Below are 19,522 nucleotides of genomic sequence, written 5' to 3'. Positions count from 1 at the left end.
AGACATTCATCTGTTTACTTTGAAAATTGTTGAAATTTCAATTTCGATATTGTTTGAGGTATCCTGGGCTTCAACAGGTGTTCAACAAGATTCAACTTCAATGGCTAGAAGGGGAATATTAAGGTAGAATGCACCTCGGGGACAGATATTCGGACTCTCAAACTTTTACTGATCTACTTGTGGCAGCTCATTTTAAAGCTCTTGGAGTAAGAAAAATTTAAACCACCTTAATTTTTCAAAAATCAAAAATTTCATTTATCATCATAGAGTTAACACAGGGATGGTGGCCATTTTGAATATATAATATCAGTAAGTGTTAGGTAATTTGTTTCTTCAGTACCAAACTTTGCATGGTGACCCCTGATTTTTATTCTTGATTTGGTAGATGTAGGGTTGAAAGTTTCATTGAGAAAAGTTCAAGCAAAAGTTTAATTCTTTCATTTAAGACGCGCATGCTACCTTAAAGGGACAAGGTTGGCCATTTTTCATGAATTTTGTTTGATACAAGATACTACTTATTTTGTTTGACATGTTGAAAGATACTGAATGAGAGGGTGACCATGCATATACCGTACTTGGCCAGGTTTAAGACAAATTAAATGCAACCATCGTGAAAATGAATAAATGGTCATGACCATTTATTCACTTTCACGATGGTTTCATGTATCGTGTCTAAAACCGGGGTCAAGTATATGCATGGTCACCCATTCATTCAGTATCTTTCAACATGTCAAACAATATAAGTAGTATCTCGTATCAAACAAAATTCATGAAAAATGGCTGACTTTGTCCCTTTAAACCCTGCAATGACAATAAGATTCACATCAAATTAAGTCTCACCTTCATTTTCTAGAAGTACTTCAGAAACATACTGCTGTGATAAATATCTAGATGCTGTAGGGTGGTTCCACTGTTCTAAGGCTTCGATCATCGAAGTCTGACAAGCAACGGAAGATATGCAATGAAAAACTATTACAGCCATTTTGTCAGTCCTGAAATAATGTCAACCATCAACGACTGAAGGAATAAAACTACCAGTAATTTTCTCACCGTAATAGTGAGATATACCCTAATTTAAAATCAAGCAACAATGAAATACCATCTCAGTCACACTGCACTCACCAAAAATCACCCATTTTTTGGGGGCATACCTGACCAACTTTACAAATGATGCAAACAGATTCCTTACAAGTTACTCTCCAGTTTCAAATCCGAATTTTGTCAGTTTGAATTTCCATATTTATTTTTATGTGAGTATCCTCAACAGCCACAAATGCTTTCTTCACACTTAACTGTCTCCTACAGGTTTATCACTACACTGCTGAATTTCAGGAATAAAGTTGTTTTTTTCACCTGAGGGTCGAGTCTGTTGATGATTTGAAATTTCATCCTGGCACTCTCGTTGTCATTGTCTTCCTTTTTAAGCTCTTGTATGAAAGCTCGTAGGAAGTCATCATTGAGTCGAAAAATACCAGCATCGACGTAGTGCAGAAATGTCTGGTTGTCAAGGCAATTGTATCCAAGGATGGTGATGAGAGACACAAAGCCTGTCATGGTGACAAAGTGCAGATGGTTGTTTATTCATCAATTTGAAAGATACAATCTTCGCATGGAACTATTTCTGAAATTTATTTTGTGAACTTGATTATATGACAGTACGTCAGAGGTCAGATGATAGAAAAGGTCAATCACAGATCATGCAAATTAGGCAATGTAAGCATCAGGCTCTTCATCAGTAAGCATAGTATAAACCAGATTCTTACTATCTTTAGCAAACAGTTGCCTGTTTTGAGCACACTGATAGAAAAACAGCTGACCAACGAACATAAAAACAGCTTTACTGTCCACGTTTTTAACTCCAGTGATGACTAACATCAATATCCCTTAATGGACTTCTTTAAACTTTTTTATAGTACGAAGTCGCTGATCTATACCTTGGGACATGCATAAATGTTTGCTACTGCAAACTATGAGGTGCAACTAGAATTCTTTTGGTAAGTATTGTTGACATGTCTCGTCAGTACATATGGACACATGCAAAGCAGTGACTGCGTATCTGTAACTGGGAGTCCAAAAGAATGTCACGTGTGAGACAACAAGTAGTATAGTCACTGTCCCTCAGGATAGTTCATGAAGCCTTATAACAATTTCAAAGTCTGTGAGTACTGACAAGCATGAAGACAGTTCACACAGCTCACCTGAAGGCACTGGGTAGCACAATTCTTCGGCAACATAGTAGTACCTTTCTAGGATGTGAAAAAATGCGTGGTCTTCTTCCGTGGCTTCCCTTTTGCTGCGGAGAGAGCAACAACAGTTGAAGGTGGATCGGAATCTCTTCATTTCAAGTGCCAGTAATGCTAACTTTGCTGATTTTTTCCTCTATTTCTGTTTTAATGTCAACAATAATCTCTTGCTCTTCTCCCCAAAGCATGTTGATATGCACATTATTAAGCTTGTCAACTCTGCCCGTACATGCGTAAACTGCATTGTTATTGATGACAAGTGAATTCTGGTCAGGACTACGGTTCATAAGAGTCTGGTGTCAACGGGAGTGATTTATAGCAACTCTACAGTCACCTCCAAGAATACAAATTTTCAACAATCGGACATGCCAGAACATCAACTTTGTAAAATTCAACTTTTTCAAATTTGTAAGCTTATCAAAGGTTAAAATTTTGAAGTTTTCCAGGAATTGTTTCACACTTTCCACCAAGTTTACTGAATGCAAATCAACCAACCATGCTGAAGACAGTATAGATGTACTAAAGTCTGATCTAACCCTTTCACCAAAGTAGTTTTGCCCAAACTCATTGTTATCAATGCTGATTGTGGACCTGTTTACAGGCAAGTAGGGGGTGACTAGGTCAAGACAGCATCAATGAATAAGTCTGCACAGTGGTACTTACAGAGTAGACAGTCTTTGGACACAGTGAGCGTCAGCCTCATACCCCAGAGCTGTCCACATCATTTGAAGCAGTAGCTTGGATTGCCGTAACTGACACGCCACAAACTCTGTGGCGATGTTGTAGGACTTCACTTTGGTCTCTCGCTTCAAGTTCTTGGACAAGTGTGTTGCAAGCTTGTCGACCAGCTGTACAAAAATAATCAAGAAATTTATGAAAGTAAGAATACAGAACCAACAAAATCAATATTTTCATATGTGGGTAATGGATTTCCTTTTAAGATGAAAAAATGCTATCTCGAAAGCAAACTGATTTATCACAGATTATAGAATTGTTGTAACCCTAGAATTATGGCATGGTCCGTGCAAATTTGTGCAAATTTATGTAAAAACATTATGTCAAAACATAACTTGTAGAATGCCTAATGTAGAATGTTACACCAAGCAATTCAGATTAATTAATTGATGTTAACATTGAAGACAATAGCATCAAACACAACTTGACTTTGCCGTATATTATATTACAGTTGGGTAACTATCAGGAGTATCCCTCTTCATGTTTCAGTTTGTCATGCATCAATTTATTGAATCCTTGTCAATATTTGTTCCACCTTTCACTGTCAACATCAATCATCTTGTGTTGTGTATGGATGCTGTAATTAAATGTCAAGATATTAATAGCTGATGAAATGATGGGCTTGATAGTTGGAAGAAGCGAATATCGTTATTACAGTAAAGGTTTCATAACATTTTGACTGTCTATATTTAAACGCTAGTGGAGATAATCTATCCAATGGTTTCTAAGTTACCAGTCCAGCTCGGGTTTCTTGACTGATCTCCAGCTGATCTTGTTTCTCAAGGAAAGGAACGGTTATACTGAAATCTTGAAGCTGAGCTCGTTTGTTGATTGCCGGTGTTGAGTAGTTTCGCCTGGGTAAGCTGGCAACTTTCGAATTGCCAATCTCACTGCTCTCCTGTCAGGTTGGAAATCGAGAAAACGTACGATTGTCTTTCATCAAATGCTTGAAGTGTGTCATATTGATATTCATTTATGCAAAGAATATTAATGATATTGTATGACTATGCAAATATTATGATAATCATAACTTATCAATTTTGGATATTCATGTACTTGTATGTCAACTATATATACCAGTATAATATACAGTCTTATGGCCTTACTTATCTAGCTTTTACAGATGACCAATCATAAACAACTAGGATCGTGTTTGGAATTGGCATTTTGGGGAAAAACGTGACTAGGAGATATGCAATGACCAATAGCTATGGTCGAATACATGATACATTGATTAGCTCTACTACTAATATGCATGAACAACAACATCTGAGCAAAGAGTGTAAAAAATGTTTGAGAATTTTGAGGCTTGACTTTCACATGACATGTCTAAATCATTCTGATATGTATATATGTGTAGGGATTTTGATAAGCAAGCTTTGAATAAATTCATCAGTAAAGTCTTTTTCACCTGTATCATAAAAATATTCTATGTCCAAGGAAATGCCAATTAGATCACCTATAAGTAAAAGCTCATACCATTGACTTGTGTTGTTGCACTTCAAGTTCATGTTTGACTGATGTGGTATTGAATCTCCTGTGTTGATTGGTGGCTATCAATTTCAGGTGAGTTCTGATGCTATCCCAGAATTCAGCTTCGGTGTGCCGTCTGTCTCTCTTGTCCACAGCACCCTAAAAATTTACACATGCAAATTGTTAATGTGAAACTCAAAGTGCACTCAATGACCATATATGGTCATTTCTTACTGCGTCATTGCTTGGAGGATGTGTGATCAAGATTGGCAATTTCTGATCAAATGTATTGTCCAACTTGTGGTCAGCATATTGCTAAAAACAGAGTCTGCACCGATGTTGGTGGTTCGCATGAGTATTTTCTCAAAATGTGATGACACCAACATGACCGTAACATGACATCAAACACATTTAGCAATATCTTGGCATTGCTATTTTGCATCAAGGATTGACTACGGGTGACAGCAATTGAGTGACTGTGGTTGTACAACAATTGTAATACCAGACTCTTTTTTTATTTGTTCACACCATCCAGAACACTGAAACCCAAGTACATATATGCATGTTATGTAATTTGTAAACACAACACATATACATTATTGGGTGAGAAGTTTTGTAAGTCAGAATCCAGGAAAAGGATGGGTGGGGGTTTGTCAGCATGTTAATAAGTTTGAGAAATACAAAAAGGTCACACGATACAATTTGTGATATTGACAGTGCATCATGTCTTCTTGGTAGAAGATTAAGTCACAGGCCCTGGGATTCGGGCGCCAGGGTCTATGAGTAAGTATTTGAAAATATGATATAAGTCCACAGTGAAAGGCATCTTGACACAAAAGGGAGATAGCTACAAATCTGCAAAAAATTCGGACTGAAAACAAATTATCATTCAGAAATCAAAGATATTCCAATGAATGAAATACGTGACATGTCAGCTGGACAGCTTAGCGCAAGTCTCCATGGTATATTACGACAAACAACCCATGTGTCCATGAAGAGATTAGCAGTGAAATTGATATTATCAAGTATTGTATGATTTTTGTACATGGTTTACGCATCCAAGCTGATCAACAGCCTGACATATGAAGATTCATCAAAAAATTACCCTTTCACCGCTGATGGTCAGAGCAACTCGCAATTTACATTACATTGCAAATGAAACCATCACAGATGACAGCGTTAAGCTTCGCTGCTTTCCTCATTTATGTTTACGCAACATTGTAGGCATGTATATAAATTTTAATATAAACCTTTGCACCCTTTTCATATGAGGATTAGGGGGTCAAGGTTCAAAGGCTTGATATAGACAAAAAAAACCACTTGTGATCAGAAACAGTGTCGCCATACAATTGAGCACTTAACAATATTTCAAGGTCATCTTCCACTAAATTCCAGTGCAGCCTTTCCCAACGAAATTCCTCAACAGGGAGTTTAAAACACATGAATGACATGGATTTAAACTGCTGAGTTTGAGACAAAATAAAATGGTGAAAAACTAAGCAATGGTTACGTAACTGTAACACTTTACTTGCAAAAGTGTTCATCACGGTTGATATCGCTGATTGCAAAGTATACAGTAGACTTCATTCAGTAAATTGTGACATTGTCACCATTTTGAACTTTATACAATGTATTTGCCTATCACTGACAAAGTTGATTCCCCCTGGGGACCGTGGATTCATCTCCTATCCCTCTAAAAGATCATGGAAAATGAGGGTAATATGCTTTCAAGTGTATTCACATATTTTATGAGTTTGCACCAATACAGTGTACATCATTAGGAGTTGTTCAAATAACGTGAACAGAATTTATTTCACGCAGGAATGTACTAGAAATGAGCAAATCTTATATCATGTCCCTGTTTTCAGAAGGCTTGCATTTCTAAATTGTTGGAGGTTTATTTCACCTACATTTGACGAGTACAAAGAGCTTTGTTATTCGAAACAATGTTCATAATGCTAATGATCTGTGGACTTCCTCATTTTCTGTGACCTTACACGACCTTATGAGACCTTAGTCAAAAACATTTCTAGGAATATGATGTTTCGTATTGAGCGGATGGATTCCCCTTTGACCTTACCTCACTGTGGCCAGGGATCTGCCGGACAGGTTGCTAGGGAAATGATGAGAAAACCAACTAACGAGTGAAACAAACATATTTAACAGTGATACAGATGTTTTACAAGCAATACAAATTCTGTCTGCTCAAGAACTGGCATTTATCTATTAATGTTTATCTATTTATTCACCTCTACCTTGGTAAAAACTGCTGCAAACTACTTTACTTTTGGAATATCTATTTCTCAGAAAGGCAGGCACCAGGTGCAATGATAGCTGTATCAGAAAGATGTCAATTGGTCAGTTTTGTTCATATATACTGCCAATCCACTTGAGTTCCCAATGCCATGCGGTAACTCTGTCAACACGCAACCACCATGTTTATATGTATATAAACACACTACTCTATAGAATTTGATATAGCCACAATAGCAAAGTTAGGCATAATCATGGACAGTAACAACATCTTGACACCACAATGAGGAGTTCCAAAGCATTGATTCCTTGTGGTGTCAAATTAGAAATACATGATACACTGAATGTACACAGCAGTTGACCGACAGACTCACAGGCTTTGGCTACTCAAATGGAGAAAGTAGTGACTGATACAGGGTTAGTATTTGATATGCTTTGAGACAAGGCATTGACACGTGATTTTTGTTAGTAAATGTTTCAGAACACATGAGGAATAACCATTGTGCAATTTTACCAAACTTGCGTCATCCATGTGCTCAGGCATAAAAAGGTTGTCGTGTTTCGTTAACATTCCCTCAGAAACTACCAGTAGTGTATGTTGGCCTGGATTTTTTTATTTCTATTTGGTGTGACTGTGATCCATCAATAAACAGCAAAACTTAGCAAAATCATGCGTGGTTTTTGAAAATGTGCAAAGGTTTTAAGGTCAAAGGGCTTAGATAGGGCTGGTTGGGTTACAGGAAACACATATTTTTTTACATTGTGGCCTTACCGTGCCTTCTTCATGCTAATATGGCATGCATCAGGTAAGTACACAGAACTGAATCTTAATGTATACAGATAAATCTTACCACACTGTCTTGTTTGTAAGTAACATACCCCTTATACCACTCACCTTGCTTATGATACCCTCTATGAGTTTCCTCTTTGGTACATAGGTGAATCTGGCCATTTGTTGTCCACTGTTATCCTGCAATAGCCATTGAAAAAATAAAACTTGACCATTGAATGCGATCATTCCACAATGCATAGCTCAATACAATGAAAGTACGTATCATAATTCAGGATTCAGAATTACAAATTTTAATAATTTCACAAAAAGTTCTAAGCACCAAAGTCTTACACATGTATCTTTCATGGGAGCATCAGCAAACTGAAAACTTCTTCTCAAAAATTTCATCTCGTGATTCTACTTCTTCATTTAAACATTTGAGTGTCAAAGTCAATTTTTGACGCCATTACAAAATGTGGCCCAGATACTATTTTCTTTTAAATTTTCTTCAATAATTTTGATCCAAAACCGTAGACAATGAAAAGTAAAGTCGATTTGGTCTAAAATTATCAGAAAAATGACAAAAAAATTCATAAAAATTGGTAAAATTTTGCAGGAAAATTAACAGTACTCAAAAACGAAATTATAGCTGTTATAAGCCTCAGAGTAACTTTAGAAGTCATGAATCTCTGCTTTAAAATGTGTATTAACAATCAGAAGTTTATTTCTCTGTGACTGCCCATTTCCATCTTGGTAGCGATTTTTTTCTGCATTGCCATTTGTAGTTGATGCATTATGTATTAAACAGTTCAGAAGATGACTAAATCACAATTCTACACAGTCGTAAACATCATAAAACAACAGTCACCATAATTAGGAAACAATATACTGGTAAATTGGCTTTTGAAAGTAAACATCTCTAACCTTTTCAAGCTGACCTCTGAATGTGTCGGCACCAGTAAATGGCAGGAATTTCAAAACCTCTTTGTCAAGCTGTTTCCTCATACCACTGTAAGTTGATGCCACCAGGACCTCAGACAACAGTTCAGAGGTGTCAAATGACATTACATCGCTGCAGATTAAAATCATTAACTGCAGGGGAAAAAAATGCAAAAAAATGTTATTATTCTCATTAACAAAATTAGTTTCACCATATTTGAATTTATCACCTGTAAAGTTCATGTCTGGAGTGCCTACTGCAACACTGATTGCACTCATTGTTACACTTCTCAACGTTGTAACCTATTGGAGTTGAATTGCTAAAATTCTAATATGCAGAACTGTACAATGTAGCTGCAAGGTTGTGTTATTAGATAATATTTTGACCTATGTGACTCTGGTCCTACAAAATTGTGCACACAGTGAAAACCTCATGTTGTATTATCCAATTTACTTAACAATTTGTATTCAATATGAAACAAACTGAATCAGACTGAAATAATTGTCATTCTGCACATCAGGTCTTGTACAGTGACTGCATTGTACAAATTGGTTTAGATATAAACCCTGTGGTCAGACACCGACGAAGATAACCTTGTATAATTTTGCATTGTGCACAGAGGTACAAGGTCACGATCTCAACACTGTGCACAACTTCCAGTTATTCCCATTTTTGAATTTTCAACATGACGTATTATGTCATATACTGGTTTGAATATTTTAGCAGTTTGATTCATTTTGGTGGCTACTGTCATTTGATTTGCTGATTTGTATGTGTCCATTTTGATTTTTTTTTTTAATTTGCCTTTATTGGACTTGCTGCTTTAAATTTTGTTCTACAATAAAATCTACGATAAAATTAACAAGCTCACGCACCTTTTTAATCAGGTCCATTTCTCGGACATGCACAATTGCCAGGTGTAACAGTGCAAGCTTGGTGGCAGGCTGACGTGAATTCCTGAACATGTTCACGATTCCTTCTTTACTCAGTGAAACTCTGTACGCTTTGCCCGATGTACAATCTAGAATGCTATCACCTGCCAAGGAAATGGCTTCAAATCTGAGAAACTCATGCGTAGCATTGCAAAAGACAGTAATATTTGTTGAAACATTTTCACAACTGGTCTGTGGAATGTGTTGGATGTGCTGTAATTATAAGTCCATTGACTGCTTCCCTTTCTTAAAATAGTACTGCCACCTCTGCTTACCGAATAGCGCTGATCGCAAATGACGTCACATTTTCTCTCATTAATATGCATAAAATTAATATTTGCTCGCATTTTCAGCATAAACGACGAAAAGGTAACCTGCCAGTGTTACAATGGCTACAAAACGTAAAACTGATTTGTATGAATTGATGGTTTTGACGACAAGCTACAACAAAAGCTGTGCATACTACGACAAAATTTGTCTGAATTTCAGGCAACGTTGTCCGAAGTCGCGTGCATGCAGCTATATTTAGTAACAAACCTGAAATCGCGATTGACGCTATTATACACAAACTAATCATTGGTTTTTCGATATTTTATACTTTCATATGTTTTCTATGGTAACCATAAATTTCAGTTCATCTAACTCACATACTGGATTGGTTTAAGTGCAAATAAATTCAGAAGTGTGGGGCACGCTACAGGACAGAGCAACATGTGATAAGTAACCCTTTGAGTGACAATGTCAAGTTTTGCTGCCTTTCAAAAATATAACCAAACTAATTTTTTATTCATCCAATTTTTTTTCAAAGTCTTTGAAAAATTTTGATTCAAAACTGTAGCCCATGAAAAATTATGTCAATTTGGTCCAAAATTATAAATAAATAACAGAAATATTCATCAAAATTGCTAAAATGTTGCACTAAAATTTTGTTAGGTAAAATTACAGCACTCAAAAGGTTAATGCAGCCATACTACACAGAAAAAAACAGCCATCTAAATCTACCAATCCAAGCTCTAATAGCAGTACCCGTAGTACAATAAGATCAACTCAAAAGATAACTAGCAAAGCAGAAATTTGCAGCTTACAAAAGACTGGGTCAAAGTGTACATATTTTAAAAACTTGCTTATTTACAAGTGAGGAGAAAATAGAATTTTATTTTCCACCCAAGGCTGAAGCTGATGATTTTTTAGGAGTATCAGGGATGAGCAAATCTTGGACAATGGAATAGGCCTTTGCACTACTTGTGACCAAATGCAGTATTTGATGTTGACATAAAGGAAATATCAACATAAAACAGAGTCTTCGAGTCCAGTCAGGTTTGCCTGTATTAATTCTCTGTGATACAGGTCCTACACTGGTGAGCAAGGCATTCTGCCAAACAGTTTGAGTTTACATAGAAACTAGCAGTCCAAGACCACAAATGCTAAATTTTGTCTACCTTAGCACAAAATGAAAAACAACACACTATACCAAAATGTCTATCACTGTTTACACTCTCAGATACATTAATGCTACAAGTTTTTTGTATTTCGCAACAATTTTCAACAATTTTCAACAACTTAATGGAACTTAAAGACTTAATATGACATTTACATCATTACATATTCAGATGGATTTTTAATGTTCATCTGACTAACACACTTTGACCCTCGGGGATTGGTTGGTGCATCTATTAGTATATTTCAGGTACCATACGCCTCAAAATAGAAAGACTTAAACTTTTGCTCAAACTTTATATACGGAAATGTTTAACAATTCCTTTTCAAAATAAGTAATAACAGTTGGGGGGTCATCTTGCAGAATTTGGTACTAGAATACCAAATTACCCAATATTACTGATATTTCAAATTCAAATAATTATCATTCCTGTGTTACCTCTATTGGGGAAAAATTAAATTTCAATTTTAACAAAAGCAAGCTTTAAAATTAGCCCACATAAGTGGAAGGCCAAAAAAGTATTGCAAAAGTTTGAGAGTCCGAATATTGTCCCTGGGGCGCATTGTACCTTTAAATAAGGAAGAAAAGCATAAATTGAGACAGAGCCGTGCAAACTACATGTGCAGGCTTATTTCATTGTATCTGTCTCACCCTGCTTACATGAAGTCTTCTCGTGAAGAAAACCGACCAGTTGCTGGGATCCCTCCACTGACGCTGCCAGGCCACCTTTCGTCTTGGTCGGATGCGGTACATCCGACACGGGAAGCACTATATGGTGACATGGCTCCAGCTCTGAAGATACATTCAGTAGATGTGCAACATACCCAGGTACGAAGACCAGGAGATAGTCATCTGAAGGGAGAAACACGTTTTACGTATAAAGTAGTCTACTGCAAAGCTCAAACCATTGACTCTTGAAGTGTAAAACACTTAGTGCATCGATTCTTCAAAAGGAACAACTAATTCAGAAGATCTTCACGTACAACCCCAGAGTGGCAATCAAAATTGACAATGTGAGAATATTTTTTCGGTGGAGACACCTGCTGATTCTCAAACACATAACATGCACGTACTTAGTGAAATAAATTGGAGTTTCATCTTCGTTGCGAAGTGTCTTGGAACTTTAGGAATACAGCAACGCAGGGTGTAACCATGGTGCAACATCAACACCGAGTAGTAAAGATCCAGAGTTTCCGTCTCCGCCAACTCTTCCCACTCTTCTTCCTCTTCCGGGTCGTCTTTGAGAACCTGCAACGGCTCCTTGTTCTTGGATTTGGGATAGAACAGTGGATGCTGGTAGCAGATGCACAGTGAACCTGAAAGGAAACATGGAAAATCAGTTCTCACCTGTACGTACATGGTAACATCTGCTTTACTCAAATATACAGTGAAAGTGGAAAAAATCATCACTATCAATGAAGCATATGTAAATTATATGATATTTGACATGTTTGCGTGTTCGTACCATCGGTTTTTGCACTGCAGTGCAATACCAAAATCATTATACCATAACCCTATGTTAATGAGCATCGTAACCTGGACTACTTTTGTTTGTAAACAATTAGTATCTTACAAGCAAACTGGAAATGGTCATCTGCAAGCTGTACTACTTCACAAGAGCAGCATTCATCAGCACTGAAGATTTCAAAGACAATTGCTGTAGTATGACAAAACTTACTGTATATTCAAAGAGAAAAGATCACATTTCTGAAATATTTTTGATATATTTAGGCCACAGTGCACAATGTTATGTCGACCGTATTTCTGTCTCTTGCAATCACACCAGCTCCCACAGGCTCCAGCTCCAGCTCTTTCACAAAAATAATAAGTTCAACTGTGTTTCTTTGTTGCTTATACAAATTTCCACCATTTTTGTAAAGAATTTAGATTAGACCCTGTCAATTACAAACGAGGGGCTATTTGCTCTGTTCTTTCTCGCAATGATCACAGTGCAGGGCTTGAGCGAGACCCGTACACACGTAAACAACTTTACACAATCTCAACTGGGGCTACGGCAGAAGTAGCTAATGAGAAGTCAATGACATAATCTTTCATTAAACCTGATTACAAACTTAGAAACTTGGTACATGTCATTCCGCCAAACTTATGTGGCTTTAAGTAGTTTTCAGATATATTCTGATTTCATATCATACCTCCAATATTGGTTATTATTTCCATATTGAAATTTTCATCTGAAAAACAAAACAATAATTAGCGCTTATTAAAATCAACAATTTTAATAACAACTTTTACATGGTTACCAACTGGCGTTTCATTTTTGAAATGCTCCACATACACTTGTATTGTGCAGATATTAAAGTTGACAATTTTGACCAAAGAAGGCTTTTAATCTGGAAAGCATCACACTAAAAGCAGAGTTATTGAGAGTGATAATTTCAATGAAAATGAATACTGAAGACCATTCGTTTGATGGCATTCTTCACTGACACAGAGAACACATACAAAGTGTCTTGCTTAATAATCTCCTCCCCCTTGGTCAAAGACTACTTTATATGAAGTTCCCACTTTGTCATTAATGCATGAGCCTTACCTGTTATGTGCTGCCCTAGGAAGTTGACTTGGTGTGAATGCCTAGATAAAAAAAAAAATTTCCCGATGAGGCTTTGAAGCAAAGAATTTTCTACCACGGTATCAGCAGATGGTAGGGGAACTTATGCTCAGAACAAGGCACACTACCTAATAAATTTTAAAAACATACATACACACATACAGACCGACATACAGACACCATCTATTCACCATATAAGCTCTTTTTGGTATTTATCATACGGTGTACATATACCAAATATGAGCTAAAAACTGCCTTGTACAAATTCCCTTGACAAGAAGAGAGACAGTGCTTTAGGGTTCAATACGAGATCGAAATTTTACATGCATGAACAAAGAATAAACAGCTCATCACTCTTTAATACTTTTCTTTAAAAAATACCGTCAATGACGCTGTACCTTCTCTAATGTGTGGCCAGGTCAGGTAATTGGTTGTTGGCATGGAGTTGTTGGTAAATAGTTGATGATGTAGGGGCATGAGGTGGGATATGGACCCAAAGAACCCAAAAGATGATTAAATACATCAATCAAAAAAATTCTAAGCTACTGTATAAACTGCCTAAAGATAGTTCAATGTGGAAAAAAGTTAAACAATTCAGAAATAAGAATTAACAGTCCAAAATAGTAATGACGCACTTCCTTACTGACCTGAGTGCATGTGAAATACACAACCTGGCATCTGTAAATTAAATGTATACCAAGTGATCATTTCCAGTCACTTTTAACTGTTTTTAATGGATTTTCCAAAGAGTCCTGTGGAAATGATGAAAAACGCCTATCTGGTCTTGTGTTTGTATAACCTCATGGCTGATAATTGTCATAGTATTGAAAAAAAATTGAAAGTGAAGAAATTACTGTTTTTAATAGGCATATTTTCCTTGAAATACATGACCGTGTAAAGAATATATGCTAAAAGTGTTTAAGAGTAAATTTCTTTTCAAAAAATAATTTAATTTGTGACCAAAGGATTTTTATTCTTTGAGTTTACAAATTCAAACATTGCAATTTGTTCAATCATCTTGTGCAGTGCAAAATTTATAAAATGACTGAAAACAAAAAAAATTGGCAGAATTACAGTCTTTGTGATGTAAAATTATGGGTTGACATCACGATAACTGTTAATCTGTTTGAAGTACTAATATACTATAATTTAAAAAAGAAAAATTCATGGAGAAACGGTAAAATATATTGTCAGCAATGTAGTGTTAATTTTGACTTTACATCAAAATATGCCTTTGCTGGATACGAAATATATAGGGCGAAATAAGCCATGTTGAGAAAAATCCACACAAGGGCATTGATGCTTTTCTAATTTGATTTGATTTGCTCATGTTATCATTGTATTACTGACAGCAAAATATGGAACTTGAACACAACACTGAATAAATATGCTGTTAATGGAATGGTGAGCCTGCATTCTCACGCAGAAATAGGAATGCCTTTGTCTCTCGCCCCTCATTACCAACCTGCCTCATCCCTGAAAACTAGTTTGGTAATATATTTATAATGTTAATAATTTCTGTATTTGTTAAAATGTGCGCATCTCAAAAACTTTTGATCATAAACATTTTCATTGTTTTTTATAGCTGACCAATCAGTTAACCTGTTTATTTGAATATTTGCGCATTTTTCCTCAGTATTTGACATTTTCTGAATACCTTCTTATTCAGTTTGTCATTTTCTAAAAGTTTAAATGCTCCATTGTGTGGTCAAGCTTTCCACAAGCATCAAATGTGGTACTTCATATAGGAGGGTCTGCCTCTAGAGGGCGGGCATCATGAACACTCCTGTGTTTGTTGGTTAATTCCTCCACGTAAACTTCTGATTGTACTGTAAACATTGAACATGGCCGACGTCCGATTTTCCTGTCTAAAACTTTCACTCATTTTCGTTCATATGACTCTGAAACTCCAGGAAACGATTGGGAAGAAAGAGTTATCTTGAAATATTTTGCAAAATTAAATGAGAAAAAATGCAAGGAAAATGCCGACAGGCTTACACAATGACAGTTTTCAGACTCAGAGGCATATGATCATCTCTGCAGATTATGCAACAGGCCCAGATCACGTGAGGCCATGAGGGGATATCCACGCAACTCAGTACCAAACACTAGCGCTCACAGAGTGAGCAAACACAAAGTGAGTACCCCTAACGTCAGCTCAGTAGTCTGTAATAGATTGTAGTCAACTAAGAAACCTTGGAGAAAGGCTTAACACTGTGGCTATGCCGCTAAGTCCCTTTTGATTTTTGTCATAGCTCAAAATCGTTCTCCCACACCTCAACCTGAGCCATGAACACCCCCACCAGTTTATGATATGACCCATCACAATGGCATGCCGTCAACGGAACTTGACAGACGGAAGTCTTGACAGATGGAAGTTCTTGACAGCAGCATATTGGTTTTCAACTCTAATACCTTCTCTGTCTATAAATAGACACGAGAAGGTAAAATCATTTGTGCACTGAGAAACAAAACACAAAAGGAGGCAGCATGATTTATACAAAGTAATGGAGTTGACGAAAGTTACTTGAGGAATGTGCATAGGTTTGCTGTCATTGTAGTCACTTTGAATCAATGAAGTTTGGTATAACTCACCATGACAGCTCCTTTGGCATCGGAAGAGTGAGGGACAGATTTAACTGTAACAGAAATTGAATGCAAAGATTAATGTAAGATGAGATGAGAAAATTTTCAAAATAGACAGCTTTCACTTTGATAACATTGTCATAATCTCCCCTTTTTCTTGTTCTACTAGTACAGGAGTAGTTCAGTATAGATTCCTAAATGATTTTGCGCCTACCAATCTAAGCCTAGAACATTAAAGAAAAGATAACTGGGGAAAATGTACAGCAAAATTATCATTTTTAATTTCAAAACTATTCTTTCTGAGGGAAAAGCAGAACCGCCAGCGTACATGTAAGTGTTTACACTAATAAGGCTTTAACAATAAAGGCTTACTGAGTAAGGTTATGAAAATTATCCATAGGAAGCAATGATTGAAAAAGCACTCAGAGTTGGTATAGTAAGACAGTTTGGCCACTGCAGCACTGATCTCATAATTAAAACTTTACTTGAGAAATTTCTCTATCCTCTTACCACTGCTTCATACGTAGCATCCTTAAATTCAAAACATGTCAGTTGGACATCGTCACCGTTGTCTCCACGGCTGTTTCTGCGTTTCCGCCGATGCAAGAAGAACAGTCGTTGTGTGTAAACATCCCACTGTGCCCACAGGAACTTTTTGGCGATCTGTTTCGTTCTTGGCTGACCAATCATTACCTAGAAAAACAAAACACCGTCACGGTGATACGCAACTGTAATTGAGAGTTGATCCAAAACAATGTTAACGGTGTTGCTCACATTTGATCGGAATTGGTACACGATAGTATTGGTACCAAAGATCAACAATAAATGTTGTTTCTATCTGTTCAGTGCAGCAAAATTCTGCGTTGATGTAATGACAATGATTTCTACACAGTACAACCAGAAAACAAGAATGACAAAAGCAAATAAGGTCTGTAACATAGGTACTGGAGGTCAACTTTAGAAACATGCATATCAACGTCTATCCTACATACATGTACATTAGCAAATCTTAACAAAAAAAATCAGCCACAGAAGACTTGATGGAAAGAAAAGGTTGGACAGTGGAGAAAAAATAATGTACAAAGGATCAGGTAAAAAAAATTAATGCTACCTCATCAATCTTCTACTGGTATACACCCATATACATACAACTGTATAAGGTCCACCTAAGGTACTTGCTCACTAATTTTCATAGCAATCAAAACAGTGGTTCTTGAGTTAATTTGTGACCAGTTTCACATTTTTAAAGCTCATTTGCATAATTTGGTCAATGCAAACTTCATTTGAACAAAATCCTATCTATAGCCCTGGATGCATCCACACATCAAATACCAAGCTAAAAATTAGTGCAGCAGTTCTCGAGTTTTTGATGTTGACGGATATACTAAACATACGTACATGTACATACATACATACATACACACATACATACAGATGCCACCGACTTCAGCTTATACGATAACCTCACATTGGTATACCAAATGTGAGCTAAAAATGATTAAAAAAAATCACATAGCAAGGCAATTTATCCTCATCTATTGAAGTCATTTCACAGCTCTTCCCTGGTACGTCTACACTGCTGAGTGGTTAAAAACCACAATATTTAGCAAAATTACATTTGGCTGGTGATGAAAGCTGATGATCATTTCAAGTCCAAGGTCAAATCAAACACTCTGATGTAGGTGTTTAATTGCCTCTTGTGTAAAAAACGGCTTAGTGGGCTTCCTAAGGTTTCCCCTTGACCATGAGAAATCCTTTTCAAATCAGCTACAAAAGCTGACTTTGTGATATACTTGCAGCATGTTTTAAAGGAAAATATTTATAGGAATTTTCTGAAATACACTGTACATCTTTACATCAGTCCCATAGTGAGATATACCGGTATAATGTGAAATATGATGAGAAGTCAAGTGCATTACTACAGTTCACATCTGGTTAATAATTCCTTATATGGTGAATACCTGGAATTGTGTGAGAAGAATGGTAAATTGTGACAGTGAATGATTAAAATCTCCCTGGATAAATATGTACAGGAAGTCATATCAACTTTCATATCCACTCAAGGTATGGCTCATTCACCCACCTGTGGTCATGTCATTCTCAAGCCTCTGGAGTTTGTATGACAAGTTAAAGCAAACACATGACATCATTGTGAAAGGACATCATCCGGTCAAGAAAGATCACTTAACTCTACCACCTACATGTACAGTACTTATTCAGATTAACTTATTCATGCAGACCACACACATTGAGGATTATTACCCATCCAACCATACGTAAATATTGTATAATAGATTTGTCAATACCGGTGAATTTGTGACATCATTCTCCAAGATGATTACTGACAATGTATCCGATTATCCAGCATTGTGGCGCCTGGTGTTTTCTGCATCAACAAATTCACTAGCACTGCCAAAACTACAAAATCACAGCAATAATATCCCCAATATGCCTGTCATATTAAATTTCATAGGGCCAAAAAAAATTGTTTCTGGTCCTTGACATTCAGTAAAAGTGATGCGGTGACGCGGTTTTTCTTTTTTCCTTTCTTTTTTTTTATTCCTAACAATGCTGGCTTGGCACTATTGATGCAACATTATTGTCTTTTATCACTGGCTGCATAATACTTCCACTTTCTTTTTAGCATTGTTTGACATGCAAACAGGGATATATAGGATAGCTGTACCCTCCAAGCCATGACATGCAGGTTCTGATGTGACGCACGTAGTGACCAGAAACAATTTTTTTTTTTGGCCTAACTGGTACAAATGTAAATATTTCATGTATGTCATCTCTATGTGAATGGAAGACAGCATTTTTGAATAATTTGTAGTTGACCAATAGTAATTGGTCTGTCAAGTAATTCAACACTTGGAAAAGTTCAGAGCCTGTCAAGAATGAAAAATATGGACCCTTTATTTCTACTGGTTCTTAGCATTCAAAGGTTGCATCTAATGTTAAAGGGACAAAGTCGGCCATTTGTCCCTTTAACTTTCCTCAATAATTTTATTCACTTATGCAAATTTATTATTGAGCAATTTTTGAATATGTAAATCAACTTATTATGAGTCACTCTCTATGGAGAATATTCATCAGCTTTCATTATTGTCAAAGTTTGGGTCAAAATCCTTCACATGTCCAAAGTTTCCCGCAACAAATTCTCCCTTTCTTGGGCACTTCCTAGAGTGGTCGTGACATGCTTTCTTAAAAGGTCATTGACCTTACAGACTCACCACAGCTTTGTCTCCCATTCGCCCGAGTGAAATCCTATACTGTCCAATTGCTGCAAAAATATCGACAATACATAAATTGAGGTGATGTTACACCTCTTGTAGAGAAAGTCTCAAAATTTCTGTCAAGAAAATTGATTTAATCACTTAAAAACTACCAGGAAACAATCTTGGGTGATGCAAATTGCATAAATGAAATGCTAAAATACCAATGTTGACAGTTGATTATTCCATATTTAGAGTGACCATCAATATTACAGCTACTGTGCTTAGTTACAAAGGGAACATCCTGTATCAATGGTCAAATATGATTGAAACTACCAGTAACAGCGAAAGGGTCAATGGCCTTGT

General features: G+C 36.5%; 1 protein-coding gene across 4 annotated transcripts in view; it reads right to left on the bottom strand.

The window, feature by feature from the left end:
* Nucleotides 1–19,522, bottom strand: part of LOC139135532 (gamma-secretase-activating protein-like) — a 31,840-nt gene that overhangs the window by 6,550 nt on the left and 5,768 nt on the right. Inside the window, exons 5-21 of one of the 4 annotated variants that reach the window (XM_070702965.1) lie at nucleotides 19,175–19,224; nucleotides 16,452–16,634; nucleotides 15,951–15,994; nucleotides 13,338–13,378; nucleotides 12,940–12,978; nucleotides 11,860–12,102; nucleotides 11,438–11,638; nucleotides 9,292–9,452; nucleotides 8,401–8,568; nucleotides 7,600–7,674; nucleotides 6,532–6,564; nucleotides 4,458–4,610; nucleotides 3,712–3,876; nucleotides 2,907–3,091; nucleotides 2,199–2,293; nucleotides 1,354–1,547; nucleotides 841–937 (exon numbers count right to left, since the gene is read on the bottom strand). In XM_070702965.1, the coding sequence (XP_070559066.1) occupies nucleotides 841–937; nucleotides 1,354–1,547; nucleotides 2,199–2,293; nucleotides 2,907–3,091; nucleotides 3,712–3,876; nucleotides 4,458–4,610; nucleotides 6,532–6,564; nucleotides 7,600–7,674; nucleotides 8,401–8,568; nucleotides 9,292–9,452; nucleotides 11,438–11,638; nucleotides 11,860–12,102; nucleotides 12,940–12,978; nucleotides 13,338–13,378; nucleotides 15,951–15,994; nucleotides 16,452–16,634; nucleotides 19,175–19,224 (2,127 nt within the window). The remainder of the gene's footprint in view (nucleotides 1–840; nucleotides 938–1,353; nucleotides 1,548–2,198; nucleotides 2,294–2,906; nucleotides 3,092–3,711; nucleotides 3,877–4,457; nucleotides 4,611–6,531; nucleotides 6,565–7,599; nucleotides 7,675–8,400; nucleotides 8,569–9,291; nucleotides 9,453–11,437; nucleotides 11,639–11,859; nucleotides 12,103–12,939; nucleotides 12,979–13,337; nucleotides 13,379–15,950; nucleotides 15,995–16,451; nucleotides 16,635–19,174; nucleotides 19,225–19,522) is intronic. The other 3 variants (XM_070702966.1, XM_070702968.1, XM_070702967.1) reach the window with 3 other exon arrangements.

This window comes from Ptychodera flava, chromosome 6 (genome assembly GCF_041260155.1).
Source record: "Ptychodera flava strain L36383 chromosome 6, AS_Pfla_20210202, whole genome shotgun sequence".
Classification (NCBI taxonomy): Eukaryota; Metazoa; Hemichordata; class Enteropneusta; family Ptychoderidae; genus Ptychodera; species Ptychodera flava.
The sequence above is the reverse complement of the archived record's forward strand: the minus strand, read 5'-3'. Positions and strand labels throughout refer to the sequence as shown.